Source organism: Gossypium raimondii, chromosome 7, assembly GCF_025698545.1.
Source record: "Gossypium raimondii isolate GPD5lz chromosome 7, ASM2569854v1, whole genome shotgun sequence".
NCBI lineage: Eukaryota > Viridiplantae > Streptophyta > Magnoliopsida > Malvales > Malvaceae > Gossypium > Gossypium raimondii.
Window position 1 is genome coordinate 48,260,213 of NC_068571.1, and position 16,548 is coordinate 48,276,760.

General features: G+C 30.8%; 1 protein-coding gene across 2 annotated transcripts; it reads right to left on the reverse strand.

The window, feature by feature from the left end:
- Positions 1–2,614: 2,614 nt before the first annotated feature.
- Positions 2,615–7,362, reverse strand: LOC105785774 (auxin response factor 2B). Of its 2 annotated transcripts, XM_012611932.2 has the most exons (15): positions 6,919–7,362; positions 6,724–6,836; positions 6,474–6,569; positions 6,330–6,386; positions 6,082–6,237; positions 5,922–6,006; positions 5,716–5,806; positions 5,449–5,613; positions 5,208–5,327; positions 4,995–5,070; positions 4,714–4,885; positions 3,690–4,630; positions 3,410–3,600; positions 3,130–3,320; positions 2,615–2,999 (listed from the first exon to the last, which is right to left on the reverse strand). In XM_012611932.2, exons 1-14 carry the CDS (start codon positions 7,067–7,069, stop codon positions 3,152–3,154), a joined length of 2,583 nt encoding a protein of 860 aa, XP_012467386.1. In that variant the 5' UTR covers positions 7,070–7,362; the 3' UTR covers positions 2,615–2,999; positions 3,130–3,151. The 2 variants fall into 2 exon arrangements, with proteins under 2 accessions (XP_012467386.1, XP_052489089.1); XM_052633129.1 differs by having other exon boundaries at positions 2,615–3,320.
- Positions 7,363–16,548: the final 9,186 nt, after the last annotated feature.

Consider the following 16,548-nt stretch of genomic DNA (forward strand, 5'->3'; position numbering starts at 1 on the left):
CCACTACGATCACCCCTTGAGACCACAGCTAGTAAAAGCACAACATAAGGTTAAACTAACAAAAAAACACTCTTGCAAATTATTCTCATTAAAACCGATTAAATGCCTAACTCCCAGTACATTTTTCCAGGCAAGTCTCTCAAATATATAGACATTGATTTCAAGACTTACTCATAATAAAAGATCTAATACAATCCCAATAAAACAATAATATCATAAGAGTAATACAATTTAATAATAACATATGAAGTAAATAAGGACTCTATGGCAGCTCATCAAAAGAATCACAATCCAATCCAAAGTCCATAATCTAAGGGAGTGTTTTAGGGAATTTCGACCCAAATCAATTATCAATATTTATATTCCCAAGCAAAATGATCTTCCATAATGAGTTATATATTCACCATGTGATCAATATAGCCCAAATATAAGGTTCAATAAATTGCAACACCTAAACATGAAAATTGTCTCCCCATTAAGATCAAAGTATAAAATCGAGTTGAATGAATAAACGGAGAAAGATGGTAAAAAACCCAAACCTTGTTCCTATTGTTGTAGGTCAACTTGCTTCTCTACTCCACAATTCATCTATTGGATTATTTGAAATATTTATAGTGAAAATTAGGTACTAGGGAAACCCTAAAAACATTTACATTAAATTAAATTAAATTTTGATCTCAATTAAATTACCGTAGATGATTCTCATTTTGGTGCAATAAAAAATGGTATATAATTGATTATTGGCATAATTATAGCTGTTCATAGTTATTAGTCAACAGCTTTAATTAAGATAAAACAAATACCATTTTCGGAAGATGTATTATTATTAAAATTCTAGACATGGAATATATATTAGATTTCTAAAATTATTTACATACACATGTTTTGTTGTCCACATCAAGGGCGTTGGACAACGTTGGGCTTCACATCCAGCAGTGATAATATCTTTGGGGCCCTCTCACTAATCTTTTCATGCAAGACGTTTACATATTGGATTGTATTTCATCTCTTCAATTTTAAAAATAATCAAATTAATTCATGTATTAGTCCTTTTGTTAAGAGTTCTACCCATTTTTATGGTTAAAGACCGGTCATTGTGGTATACGTGGTACGTCACATGTCATTGCCAATTTGCTCAATTACATATTATATATGCATGTGAATATATCTCAATTACAAACACAAATATTTTTATATGCAAATATAAAATTATTAATTATTAATCAGGTTCAATCATTTTCAAACAACTGGAAATCAAATCTACGTCCGAAACAACCTCAATCCCAGAATATTAAACTAAAAATGATTAAACTTACACTTGAAATTGATCACGAATCTAAACCCAACAGGATGAAAAACGATTTCAAAAGGTTTAATTTCTATATGCATGAACTCAGGTTGAGTAAAACACGTAATAAACCTTTGCCACACCTAGAACATGTGATTCATTTTCAATGTTTGACAAGAAGTCAAACGCCCTTTTTTTTCATATTTCTAATTAATATAATCTATTTTAAATAAATATTTTATTGCAATTAAAAGTCTTCAATGTAGTTCCTTATGTCATAAGAATAATTTAGTTTTTTGAAATGTATATTTTGACGAGTTCCACGGTTGAATACTTGAATTTTCTCCAGGAATCATAATGTACCTTCCATTTTTCACACGCACAAGTCATACTTTTTCTTGGTTAAACATAATAAACAAAACCATAAAAATGAACGGACATCAAACTTTCAATCACATTGTTAAGAAACAAAGTAAGCTACAATTAGTTTTAAATTGACTTTAACATAAGAAAACTGATCGACTGGCTTATGTTGAGAAAATCGACTAAACTGAATAAATTTTGATTCCGTCACATTTTCCGATCTTGAGTTTTTGAGTTGGTTTTAAATTTATTTGATTGGATTTATGTGATTGTATATTTATTGATGAAAGTACCCAAGAAGTCTGTGTATTATAGGGACAAGATCCAATTAATCTCTATTATTATAAAGAGTAATTTAGTTCCTATACTATTAAAAGGTATCAAGTTAGTCCTAATTGTAAAAAATTCAATTACAATTCAATTCTATTAAAAAATTAATTATTTACAAAACCATTAAAACTTTAAAAATACTATTTTGCTAAACAATAGATGCTATTTTTAAACAATAAATGTTAATTTTATTCTAATTTGACATCATTTGATCCTCCTTCATAATACAGACTTAATTGATCCATTTAATAGTTGAAGGACTACTTTGATCAAATCTCTATAGCAAAAGGACCTCTCAAATATATCACCTATATTTATCATACATTATTATAAAATATAAATATGTTTCCAATAATTTAAAATTAGTATAAAGTACATCAATTTTTTAATTGATTCAGTTTCAATATTCAAAAACCAACCCCACCCAACAAAACCGAAACTGAAAAACACGAATGGGTCGATTTTGCGATTTTAACCAAAAATTGCCCTCCCCTAACTACCACCCCCAAAAAATACATAAAAAGAGAGAGAAATTAAGCCGCTGGTTTACAGATATCATATGTGCACCCAACATTTGGTGATTTAACAAAAATATGATATATATATATATATATATAAAAGAAAACCATAATAGAAACCAACAAAATGAAATTCTTACTTGAGAAAGAAGATAATAGGTGGCGTATTTACTTACATTCCAAGGTCAAGAAAGGGGATGGGGTAACAGTAAAACATCTTTGTACAAAAGGGGTGAGGTTGCAAATGAAAAGGCCATGCTTGAAAATCTAAATTCAGGTATACATATTCATGTATATATATAAATGGATACCATATACTACTAGTCGTCTACTCGCATCATGTCCAAAATTGGATTAATACCATTTCTGCCATCTATATTGGATTCTGGTTTCTGAGAAAAACTTGTGGACCAGTCACTTTCAACTCGGAACTAATTCAAGTTCTAACCAACCAATCGTCTAATGTTACTACGGCACTCCATATGCCTCCCACCAAAAAGCTGAAACGATAAAAAACGGTGGATGTTCTCATGTAATAACATGGTATATGTTCAATCTGATTAGTTTTCTTCTCCCTATTTAAAACAAGGTTCGATACTTATATGCAATTATACACGCCCATTATATTACCCGGAATTATTAGAGCCGAGCTTTAACAATTCTCTGTACTAGATGCTGATGTACATTTCACGTCTTTTGCATCTAGCCCTTCCGCAGAAACCAGATTGTCCTCGCCCTTTGAATTCAATGACCCCGGCTTCATCTTCTGAACCTCTTCCCTAGTGTAGATACCGATCTTGCGAACCATGGTGCAAAATTCCCTGTTCAAAAGCAGGAACTTAGTAATGATGTAAGCCATCAAATACAAGAAACAAGTGAAATGTATTAGAATGAAGTTACAAATCCTTACTGCCAGGGATCATCTCCAACAAGCATCATATCACCCTCATCATCAGTATAAACGACAAGCCAATTCTTTTTAGGGGCCATTAATTCACCACCAAATTCAAATAATTGATCCAATTCAGCAATCAGTTCATCGTAGTTGTTGAACTTAGTAAGGTCCACGGACCTACCAAGAGCACTCCCTTGCATTAGGACCTGAAATAACAAACAGATTTGAGCAAGACCCTAAAAGACTACATAAGAGGTGTACATCTTCAAAAGGAGAGACAAGAGATAAAAGGAACCTTTGTACAACTCCTAGTTGAAGCACTAGGAGATTTGCTTTGAACCTCTCTTGTATGAGGCTGACCCGGCTGAAACGATTTCTCCTGCTCATTAAAAATAGACAGATTCTCTGCCAACGGTGAGAATTTTGGCTGCTCGGACTTTTGATCAAACGTAAATGTACGAGCTTGGTTTGGTGCAGCTTCCACATGACTTGCTGCCTTGTTCGTGGCATTAATAGGAGAGACGGTGGGCTCTGATGCAACAGAATTACTAATGAGAGGAATACCAAAGAGCTTGCAACTTCCTTCTCTAGATTTTCCGTTCTCATGATCTTGTCCCAATGAAGCTTTTGGCATTAAATCTCTTGATTGGATAGGATTCTCGTAATTAGATGATGTTGGGGGAGGCATCAACCAGTTTCCATGTGGGTGCTCGATCCTATGACCTTGAAGCACAGGATACTCACCAAAACCACTAAATCTACCATTTCCTCGAGCTTGATAAGGAACCTCAGAACCTTGCACAGAAGGCTTAGCATTACTGTCAACCAACTTGAGTGAGAGACCAGAGGACATGAGGGACCAAGAGCCAAGCTTCCCTTCTTGATCTAGTAATTGTCTTCTCATTGGATTACCAGCTAATGAAGTTTGATCAACCAACGGTGGACAATACCCAAGGGAGGAATCAGCATTTGACCTAAAACCTGAGAGCAGATCTGCATATGCTGCTGGTTCGTGCCTCCCAGAGGACATCCAATTCTCTGACCCAAATCTTCTTGAAGTGGGAACCACATCAATCTTCTCGTCATCTACCGTAGGTCGCCATATCACCGACTTTTCAGCAGTGTCAGACTCGTGACTCTCACCAAAGTTGCCTCGCAAGGTCGAGAATTCTTGACCTTGCAAGACCCTTGAAAACCCAGTAGCTGGTGAAGGGTCTACAATAGCTTTTGATGAACCTAGAAAATTAATTTAAATCAATATATCTTTCCAGATAAGCTGTTACATGAAAATAATAAACCTGTTATATGATAGGACCTACCTTCCCTAGTAAGTACAGAGGAATCAGGAGATGAAGGGACTGCATTAGATCGGGGCCTTTTTGGCCTGGGCATTGGAAGGGGATTCAGCGCAGGAGGAGCCAAAGCAGGTTCAATTTTCCAAGGAGAAACTCTCTCTGGACGAGGTATGGTAGAAGTCTCATCCCATCGCACCTGTTGGGGGTATTAGAACATTATTTCAACATAACCGTAACTTTGAGAATTCTACATTTTGTTTCACTATTCTAAAAAAATGTCGAACACTGTTCACATTAAAATCTACCTTGAGGCATCTCCATTTGGAATCCTTCCACTTTTTGGGATCAGCATCTTCAATTCCAACTATTGTTCCAGTAAACCTGCAATAAACCAAAAATGGAAACCATAACCTCAGCTTTTCCTCCCACATCAAATTGAAATTTGTTGCCATTATGCAGAAACATATTAGAAATTCCATTAATTATTTTTTATGTGGCAGGAAAGACACAAGCCATACCTCTGTTCGGGAGCCTCTTCACCTTCAAATCTCATTTTGAACCTCATCCCTATGGAGTAATTATTCTTCATTGACTCCATGTACTGATCAAAAGGAACAATAAACTCAGCTGGACTTGTCCTACAACAGAAATTTGAGAAGCATGAATACAACTGCGATGAGTTCCTCTACCAAACAGCATTGTTGAGATCTTGTTGGAAAGCTTGGGAGTAGCATGATAAAAAGGTAGCAATCTACATACCTAGGTTTGTAGTACACAGTGAATATTGTTTTTGTCGTGTAGGCATGCCATGCTGTTGCAAGCACCCCAAGATGCATGCTGTGACTTGATATTACTGATGAAGGAACATTGCCCTGCTGCCTCATTGCACGTCGTACACCAACACGTAATTCTCCATTCTCGCCTCTACAAAATACAAGTCATTCTGCTTATTTATTCTCAAGCTCAATCAAATAATTCAAACCTAAAATACCAAAATTCATAGGGCGTATGAGGAAGCAGAGAAACCTTAAAAATATAAAAGCATCCCCTGCAACAAGCCTCTTGGAGCTAACAAAAACACTCCATCCACTTTGAAGCAAGTGCCTTCGTGGTTGACCTGTTATTTCCACCGACATTTAAAATCAAATTGTAAGTCCAAATTGCTTAAGCAGAACAGAACCAAATAAAAGAATCCATCGCCCAGAACTTGTATGAACATTCATGACCATTACCCCTGAAAATATGCCGGAATCGCCACTCATTTCCATGCAAATCCTTCGCAACCAACTCCTGGGTTGGAGGTTGCCGTGACATGTCCTGTTAAACAAGCACAAATAAATAAGAACCTAACTACAAAAAGGAACTATACAGGTGCTTCTGATAGATGCAAACCAATGGTGGAAGACATTCATCTGCGTGCCGCCTGAGCACCGAAAACCCACCATGGGTGCTTGTATCTGAGGCAGTGAGGGTCTTGCAAAAGGAATGCACATGGAACCGTGGTGGTTGAGGCGCAGGAGGCTCCTTGTTCACAGTGTTCTCATCTTGCTGCCAAGCAAAGAACAAGCCTTTAGAAATTCAACTTCCCATCAATTCCTAAACTAACAAAAATACCAAAAACAAAAGAGATCGAAGCTTACATTAGGCTCAGGAAGTAAAGTCACTTGAGCAAAGACTTCATCTGTATCTGGTTCAGCCTATAGAATTAAAAGCAAAAAGTTATTCCTAAACCCAGAAAGGAAACCAAAAAAAAAGAAGATAAATAACAGTAAAAGACAAGGTACCTTTAACTGAACGTTAATCACACGACAAAGGATCTTTGATGGAAGATTATACACTGGCATCTGCTCGTCTGCTACTTGACTAGTAGACGCCTCAACCTGATTTCACCCCCAGACCAGTGGATAAGAAAATAAAAACAAAGCCGAAATAGCAACAACCGTGAAAAAAAGAAAAAAGAAAACTAAAATCCACTTTCAAATCACATTCCTTTGCCAACAAAGATGAAGAACAAAACTAAAGGTAGAAGGAAACCTGTTCTATGTGACCTTGAGGAAAGTAAAACACACGATCTTGTTCACGAGGAACAGTGACCAAAGGTCCAGCACATGCATGCCATAGTTCATTATACAACGCCGTTTCGGGGTCTATACAAAAAAACATACATTAAAAACAACCAAAAATCAACAACAAAGACAACAAAAGCCAGAAACGGCCATGAAAACACACCTATAGCCGGAGCTTGATTAGTCGAATGACCATTTTGCCCTTCCACGGTGTTCCTACCATCTTTTGGTTCACTATAACCAGAAGAAAAGCTCTCTCCTCCTCCTCTTCCGTTCACACAATTCCCTTTCATAGCTACCTCCGTATTCGTCATTTTTCAAAATCTCTTTTTTAGCTCAGATCTCTCATCTCATTAACTCTCGAAAAAAAATTCATAATATCTACGAAAAATCCCTAAAAAACCTTAAATTTCAGTCAAATTCACCACCAAATCTTGTTGATTAACACGTAAATCAATCAAATTACAACAACAGAATTGCAAAAAAAACAAAAACCAAAGCCAAAAAATTAAGAAAGCTGAATCTCTTTTTTCTCTCTGGTTTCCTTTTTTTTTCCTTTCTTTTTTGGTGCGTCTGTCTCTCTGTAACTTCCAATGGAGAGGGGAAGAAGGGAATTGCAATCATTTCAACCGCGGTCAATTTCTAAACCCACTGAAAATAAACCGGCACTAACCGGTACGAATTCCTTTATTAACCGGTTATAGCCGGTTATACTTATCATTGGGCCAGCCGGATGGAGAGGAGTCAAGGTTCAAGGGGACCAGATGGAACATATTGTAAATTTTTTTATTATTTATTTTAATAATTAAATTTATAATAAAATAATAAAATCCTTCATCCTCGGCTTGGATTTTAACGACGTTTACCTTTTTGGTTTTTTTTTTTCGTTAGTTTTCATGAGCTCAGAGCTCTTAACAAAGCTTCTTCATTCTCTAGTCTACCATCCATCTATTGATTATATTTATTATTCAATTCAATTATTTTAAATCTCATTCAATTTAACAATATGAAACTCAAATTCATGATCCGCCTTATGGTTAATCTAATTAAAGCATTCACGGGTCAAATAATCTAATCTTTCATTCTTATCGATTGTGAAAATAGTGTTTAAAATTTATCTAATATGTCTAAGTTTGATGTGCTTTTGTGCTATTTAAAATTTATAATCAAATCTTATCATATATAACTTAATTTATACATAGGAGTGTATTTTAATAATTTCACAATTGAAGTAATGCTCTATTGACCCATCACATCAATTCAGTAAAACACTCCATATATAAATAGAAGTATTTAATATTTTATAAAAGTAAGAAAGTTTTTAGGGTGGGTTTAGATAGGCGATTGGGTACAATGCGATGCGTTTAACTTGCTTTTTATATCACGCTATAGTGTTGTTATATTATCTAATTTTACCACCACCATTATTTTTACACTAACCGCAGCTAAATGCATTTCCCATCCAAATCTACCCTTAATCATTTACCAACTAAGTTATTGATGAATTGACTCAAACTTAAATAAAAATTATTGTAATAAAATATATTAAAATGAAATTGCTCTAATATGAACTCCACTAAACAGAAAATATTTAAAAAAAAAATCAAATATTTGAAATGAAGGTAAGGAATTTTATCTCAATTACTTGGTGCAGATGGAACTAAAGTTAGAGTTTTAAATGAAGTAATAAATATGAAAGTGAAAAAGTGTCAAGGATTGATTGGGTTGGCAGCAAACGACGTTTGTCTTGACGTTAGTGGGACAGTTGTTGTGTTTTTTATGGGGAAGTGGCTTTGTCGTGCTATGAACAGGCAGGTTTGCTGTAAGAAAGATAATAAGCGAAAATTAAATAATAATAATAAAATTAAAAAAAAGTATGGGGATTGTGCGCCCTGCCGCGCACGTTAGCTACGCTTCCTTTTCTTACTTTTTATTATTATTGTTTTTCCCACTGTGCTGTGCCCACTACGCCTATCACTACCATGCACCTGGGGTTGGTTACAGTTTATCGTATCGTATCGTATCGTATCTTTCGCTTTTCTCCTCGCCGATCATTACTACCATTACCTACCCCTTTCATTTCTCTTTTTTTTTTCTCCCACAATCGCTGTTTTAATTTATCTCTTTTTATTTTCTTTTCCTTTTAATTTTGACTTAATATACGAACAAGTCAGGAAATTTTTTACTGGAGTTGAAATTAAATTATAATTTTAAATAATTAAATTAAAATGTTATTATTTTTAGGATGTTAAAGTATAATTTTATCATCACTAATTTAAAATTTTAAAATTTTAAATGACTAAAATGAAAAATTTATTTTATGGGGTTAGGCCTCTACTACCATTTAAATTTTCCGTCTATCTGAATATATTTGAATTTAGCATTTTGTATTCGGTATCTATAACTTTTAACTTAGTTAGTACCTAAATTAAGTTGGTATGTTTTTATTGGTAGTTGACTAATACGATTAGATTTTGGCTTGACAACCAATAAAAGATTTACACATATAAAAAATTCTCAAAAAACATTACAAGCATAATGTACTTAGACAAATGATTTTCTTCATGTTTATTTTGAATTTTTAATAATTTTAATTTTTAATTTCAAAAATAATAATGTATTTTTTAGAAAATAATTCCTGTATTTTATAAAATTTCCAATTATCCAAAGAATCATTTTTCTAGGTTGATTATGCGTGTAAATTAAAAATAAATAAATTTTCTAACTTTTTATTTTCAAATAAATATTATTTTGCGACACGTGTCAAAGTTCTATTGATTGTCAACCTAAAATTAACAATATTAGTCAAGTACCAATAAAAAGTATCAACTTTAATTACGATTTCCAATTTTAAATACCAGTTAGGTGCCAAAAAAAACTTAAAGATTAAGTAATTACAAGTTTTTAAGTTCTACTATCTCAGCATATATTAACCCAATTTTTTTATGGTGTTGGCAAAAATCGAGTTCTGTTATTTTAAATATTAGTCTCATTGTATATAAGTATTATGTGTAGTTTCTCTCTTAAAAAAATTCTAGGTTTAACTTCATCCTGTATGTCTTGACTTATATTTAGCGGTGGTTAAAGTTCTTCTCAGACACCAGTTTGATCCCGGTTCAAACTATGTGACCCAATCCCCTACCCCAATTTCAAAAAAACTTCATCTCGTGTAAATTTTATTCAATTTTATTTTGATATAGGTTTAGATGTATTCAAATTTCAATTTGTTGTACTTTGTATTAAGTTTATTTAAATTATAGTTATTCAGATCATTCTTATTTGTGATTTATATTGTATTTATATTTGTAAACTCTTTCAAAAACATAAGTGTACGTTAAATAATCATTAATTATTAATTAACTAAAATATGTTCCTTGAAATTTTGGATTTCATTTTTTTTTACGTAAATGGTGAGAATGAAATTTATATATTATAGACAAATTATTTGAGATCTAATGTATATATATATTAAAAAGTATATAAATAATGACTAATCAAAATTAAAAATATTTTAAGAATTTCAAATTCATTACTAAATAGCTATTTAATAAATCCATCGGTTTGAAAAATTATCATAAAAATTGTATTTTCAAGTAGTTTACAATTAAAATTGCAGAGGTCCTTCTCTAGAAAGCTTCTTCTCCCTCAAAGTTTTTGCTTCTTGGCTGCTTGTAAGCAGTCGCATGGCCGTCGAGCCAGCATCGATCACACCTATGTTTGTCGCATAGGTTCTCCTTTCCTTCCTTTGTGTTCGGCATAATAACTCAAGTTCTTGCCTTCCTTTCTTTGCTGGTCTCAAGTCGTTGGTGCAAGGAAGTGTTTGTGTTCTATGGACCATCACATATTTTGTTATTCATCCTTGTGACTCTTGTTTTGGACTTTGGTTTTTATAAACGTTTGTCTAGCTTTTTATATTTGTGACATTGATGTTTCTTTAAAATTTATTTGATCTAAATCTCAATGGATTTTGGTGTCATCGCACCAATAACTAAAATAATTGTGACCCTCGGCCATCTAAATAAACAATAACTAAAAAATCTCTTTCCTATCACAACCCACGCATGTCATATACCGCTTCAGATACCCAAAATCGATATTGAATCACTTTGATGTGAAGCAATTTGACCCCGATAGCTATAATAAAATCATCTAGCCTCCCCCATCACTGTATCAATGGACCCCAATTGACCTGAAGAGTGGATTATCCCTCTTCCTCCACCAGTCTCTGAATCATCGTTGGGCCGTCCTCCACCCACCAGACATCACGTTTCCAGCGAAACCTCTCTTTGGCCAACGGGTGAGCAACCTGATTGCCCACACTTCATATGTTGAAATTTACATCTCTCAAAACCCAACACAACTTCCCATTTGTGGTTACTAATTTCCAGTCGATCAATACATGTTGCTCGGAGCTTCATTATAACCACCAAGGAATCCCCCTCAACCTCCACTGCCCAAAATCCCAACTCCTGTACGATTCTAAGAGCTTGAGTACCAACCACACCACCGTCTCCTCTGCCTCTCGTTCAACTCTTTCCCCAGTTAACAATTCCAACTCACAAATGTATCCCAAAATGAAGGCAACAATTTCAGTCTTAGATTGTTGTATTCCTTCATGCACTAGTTTATATTACTAAGATTAAAATTAAAAAAATAAATAACCTTTCAAAAATCAATACTTATATTTAATAATTTATTAAATAATTTTCTAATATAAAATCAACCATTATAAAATTTAATAGTAAAAATTCAATACTAAATTTTTAACACTTAAATTTCCAATTTATGGTATACACCTCAAATAAAAACTTAAAATCTAACGGTAATAATTTTCGATTCAATTTTTCAATTATAATATTTGCTAAATTTTGTATAATTTGTATGTAAAGAATAAATATAAAATGTATGGAAAATAATCATTAACAAAGTAAATAAATAAACAACTACCATAATTATAACTTTAAAATCCACCTTAAAAATGTAAAAAGAGCCAACAAGTGAGTAGTGGATGATAAAAATATAAAACGGAATACAATTTTTTACACTCAATAAACTACTTGACTTTGAATATGTTGTTTTATTTATTAAATAAAAAATAATTAAAATCATAATATATATTTATTCAAAACCTATTTCTATTCACAGCTCTTCCAACCCTTATATCGAATGAAAGCACGTTTAAACATATTCGAACTTATAGCAACGTGTTTGGTGGAATACAAGTTCAAATACTAATTAAGTACTTTTTGATAAGTTTAGGAGGGTAAACTACATATTACCCCTTTTGTTAAAGTTAAATACTCTCAGCTCAACTTTCTAATCATTAAATTTGTGTTGTTTGTTAAATCACCCCAAAATGGATGATATGCTGACTTGGCATACACATGGCAGTCTACGTGTATGCCACATAACCAATTAATTATTTTTTTAAAAAAAATTTAAAAAACCATATACACAGACATACCATGCCAACTAAGTTAATATACATTAACTTTTTCATCTATTTTATAGTTAAAATGAAAGATAAAAATAATTTTTTCATAAAATTGGAGGGCACAAGATAAATACTCATGCCAACACTTTCTTCCCAACCCCCTTGCTTGAAAAAAATATTTGTCGTTCTCTTTATAGTTATAAAATTACGGGAAATAAACGAATAGTGGTTCTCGCGAGAAATTGAAGAGAAATGCGGCAGTGGAAACAGCAGGGAGAAGTAAGTCAGTGGGACCCACGTGGAAGGGGGGAATCTTTGTCCCAAAAAATATTTTATTTGTTTATCTCTTAATATATGATCTAAAATAAGATTTTTATGTAAAATAAAAAATTTAATTACCGTGGAATAAAAATCATTTTAATATCAATTATAAATATAACGGAAAAGATTAAATGTCAAAAACTAAATATATTTTTCAGGTTTTCTTACTTAAAAACTAAATATTTATAAAAAAAAATTATATTTAACCCAAGCGAGGCTTTAAGTTAAAATAGTTAATTTAAAATTTCAAGTTCAAATCTCAACATAGGATTGCTTTATTAAAATATGAAAAGAGAAAAATATTCTCGTATTAATATTTATTATTTTGTAAAAGTAAGCGGTTTTAATCATCCGTGACATCAATTCAATTAAATAGATATGAATTAACTGCCATTTTGACAAAAGGAATTATGATATTAATTATTTTCATTTTATTTTCCATGTTTTCTTGCAAAATTAAATTAAATTAAATATTTTGGTAATGGTGTTGGTTTTATCTTAATAACTTTTTATAAATACAATCGCAATAAGTTACAAATATATTATATATAATAATTCAACCAAATCAAGTATAATTAATTATTACAAATTAAATAAAAATTATTATTACAAAGCATACAATTTGGATATAACACATATATGATAAGATTTAAGTCATATTATATTTGGACGATATGAGACTAGTGACGAATTCAGAAAACTCTTAAGAGAGTTGGAATTTAATTATAAATTTTGAGTAGTCAAAATATAATTTTATTATATATTAATTTCATTACAGGGTTTAATCATACCTGCCTTTTTTTGACATAATGCTAAGAACTATTCATAACCTACAACCCATAAATATAAGGATAATGCACATTAGCGTACTCAAACCCACATATTCTATGTTGACAATAATGCATATGCTAGTCGAGTTAAAACTCAACTGACACTAATTAATTTTATTTAAATATTGAAAAGGAAATATAACCAAAAAAAAAAGTGTATGTATGTATATATTTATAGCTGGAGAGCTACGAGTTAGTAGCATTATAGATTAACATGTGACAAAGCTTGGAATATATAGGCATGAACGTGCATGTGCATTGGGAAAAAAGACCCATCTTTCAAATTGTTACAAAATGGTGACAAGTCGATTGAGGCAAATACAAGTAACAACAATGTGCTCCATTATCCCATTTCATCCAATTATGCCTTCGTCCTTTGAAATCTAGCCCTTCCATTTGCAGATAACCATTCAGGGTTAATAGAAAATTCGACCCTTGAATTTAGCAATTAGGTTAATTTAATACCTTTATTTTTTTCACTTTTTTTTCAATATTGTACAATTAAATGGTTAGTACTCACACACGCACGCACTAAGGTGAAAGGGAGCTATCCAAATAAAGGCTTGAACTTGGGTGGATTCTATGAGTGAATAGCCCTTAGCTATCAGGCAAAACACAAAAGTTATTTATTGTCTATTTTGATACTTGAACTTGACAAATAATTCATTTTATCCTAGTTTAGGAACCAAAATAGACTTAATTGTTAAATTCAAATACCAAAATAAAAATAAATACAAATACTAAAATATACCTAATTACTAAATTTAAGTTAAAAATTGCATTAACCCTAATCATTATATACAAGCTATTTGCATACAATTAGCTTTTGCCCTTTTCAAATTCCTAAGATAACTTAAATATCTTATATTATTAAACTCATTATTTTTTAAAGATATTAAATTTATTATGTTAAATTATTTTATTTTTAAAATTTTATGCGATAAACATATGATTCTATGTTAATTTGTAATTTTATAATATATTCATAAAAAGTTCCTTATTTTAATTAATAAATTTAGCAATCACTATTTTAAATTAAAATTGAAATTTTAAAATTTAAAAATATAAAATATCAATTTGAATAATACAAACTAAATATACAACATTTTTATAATATGAAATTGATTATAGAATTTAACATAATAATTATTTTACTTTTAAAATTAAATTTATATATTTATATTGAAAAAAAGGCATTTCCTTTTAGATGATTCAACCGTTTAAAGTAAAAAAAAAAGTAAATAAAAAGGACAAAATTCAGAGGTAAAATACAAAAACAGGGTGGGTAAAACATGACAGCAGAGTAAACAGTAAAAAAGGCAAGAAAAAGCTGTAATGAACAGTAAAAGTAAAATATAAAAAAAGATAGTAGTAAAGTGGAAGAGGGTGAAACATCAGCGTCGGTAAAGCGACGTGTACTCGGTCAGCAGTAACAAAGCCAGGCAACTCGCAGCCAACCAAAATAAAATAAAATAATTAATTTAATTACTATTAATATTATTAAAAAATTTATATTAACATTAAAAATCTGAATTGGTATCCCAAATCAATTCTATATTAGTTGAATTGAAAAAAATTAAAATTCATATTTGCGAATATTTTTATATTTTAATAATTTATATAAATAATTTTAAAATTATTAAAAATATGATATCAAATTTTGAAGTTTAAAGCAACAATAAAGCTAATTATGAAAATGAAGAAATCATTATTTTCGTATTGTTTCCTTTATTTACATTTTAAAGAGTTAAATTACATTTTTTTACTCAAATAATAAGTAAATTAATTATTGTATATGTTAAAAATTTTCATCATTTTTCCCATTTAAAAATTAGCATGGTTGTGAGTAACTAAATAGTACATGTACTCTCATTTTAACGTCGTAGATCGGTTTTAAATAATAGAAATAAATGAAATTTTTAACAAAAATATCAGTTTACTCTATAATCTAACATATAAATATTAATTATTTTTAATAAAGAAAATAAAATACAATCTGACTCCTAATATAAAGATCTATAATATTTTTAACCTATCATGAGTATCACATAATTTAATAGTATTTATTAATAAAATAATAAATAAAATATAATTAAAAGGGAGGCATTCAACTGTCCGCGTGATGTCTCCAAATAAGGTTGCAGTAATCCCATAAGGTGGGGCCATGCTTATTCTGCCTCCCCTCTCCTAGCATCTTTCATAATTTCCTTTTGTTACAAAATAATACTAAATTTATATATTTATTTTAAAATATGAATTTTTATTACATATTAAATGTATTATTTTAAATATTTAAATAAATAAATTATTTTTAGATATTTGAATATGTTAAGTATTTAAATTTAGTACGTAAAAAATTAAAATAATAATAATGAATAAACATTCAAAATCATTATCTACAAAAGTAAAACAAATTTAAATTATGCAAGTGGAGAAGTAGATTGGCATTCGTTTTGTATCCACTACAAATAGAAGCTTGACACGTATCATTCACATGGAAATGATATGGAATTGATGAGTGACGTGGACAATATCTCACATTATTAAAAATAATTAAAATTTATTTAAAATGTTAAAACTCCTCAAATTATATTTTAAAAACTAAAATGTATGTACTCAAAAAATTAATGCTTTTATGTACTTTGTTTAAAATTTGTACGCTTTTAAGAAAAAAAAGTCTACATGATTAAGCCATTAATGACAAAAAAATCAAACCTTTCTATTAAAAGAAACCATCATCGATTAATATAATTATTAACGGACGCTAATGTGATTTACATAAATATTGAGAAGTTGAAACATGGCGTGTTACATTAATATTTAAATTCGAAAAAAGTAATTAGAGCATCTAAAATACATGAATGTGCAACAATTTTATTTACGCATAAAGATAAAATTAGCCCCTAATGTTTATTCATTTTATTATTTTGGTCCTTATTTTTTGGGGGGATTATTTTGGCTCTCACCCTTTAAAATTTAGTCAAATAGTTTGGTTTTGACGGAAAAATTGGCTGAGCTGTTAAACTTTTAATAGCATTGACGTGGCAATTTATGTATACTTCATTGTTAATATGGATAAAATTTTTAAGAGTTTTTTATGATTTTCTTTTAATTTTGTTGATTTTTAAATATTTTTATTAATTTTTATGATTATACATTGTTTGTTATGCTAGTGATCTCGTCAATGCCAATACGCAAATTGACCATT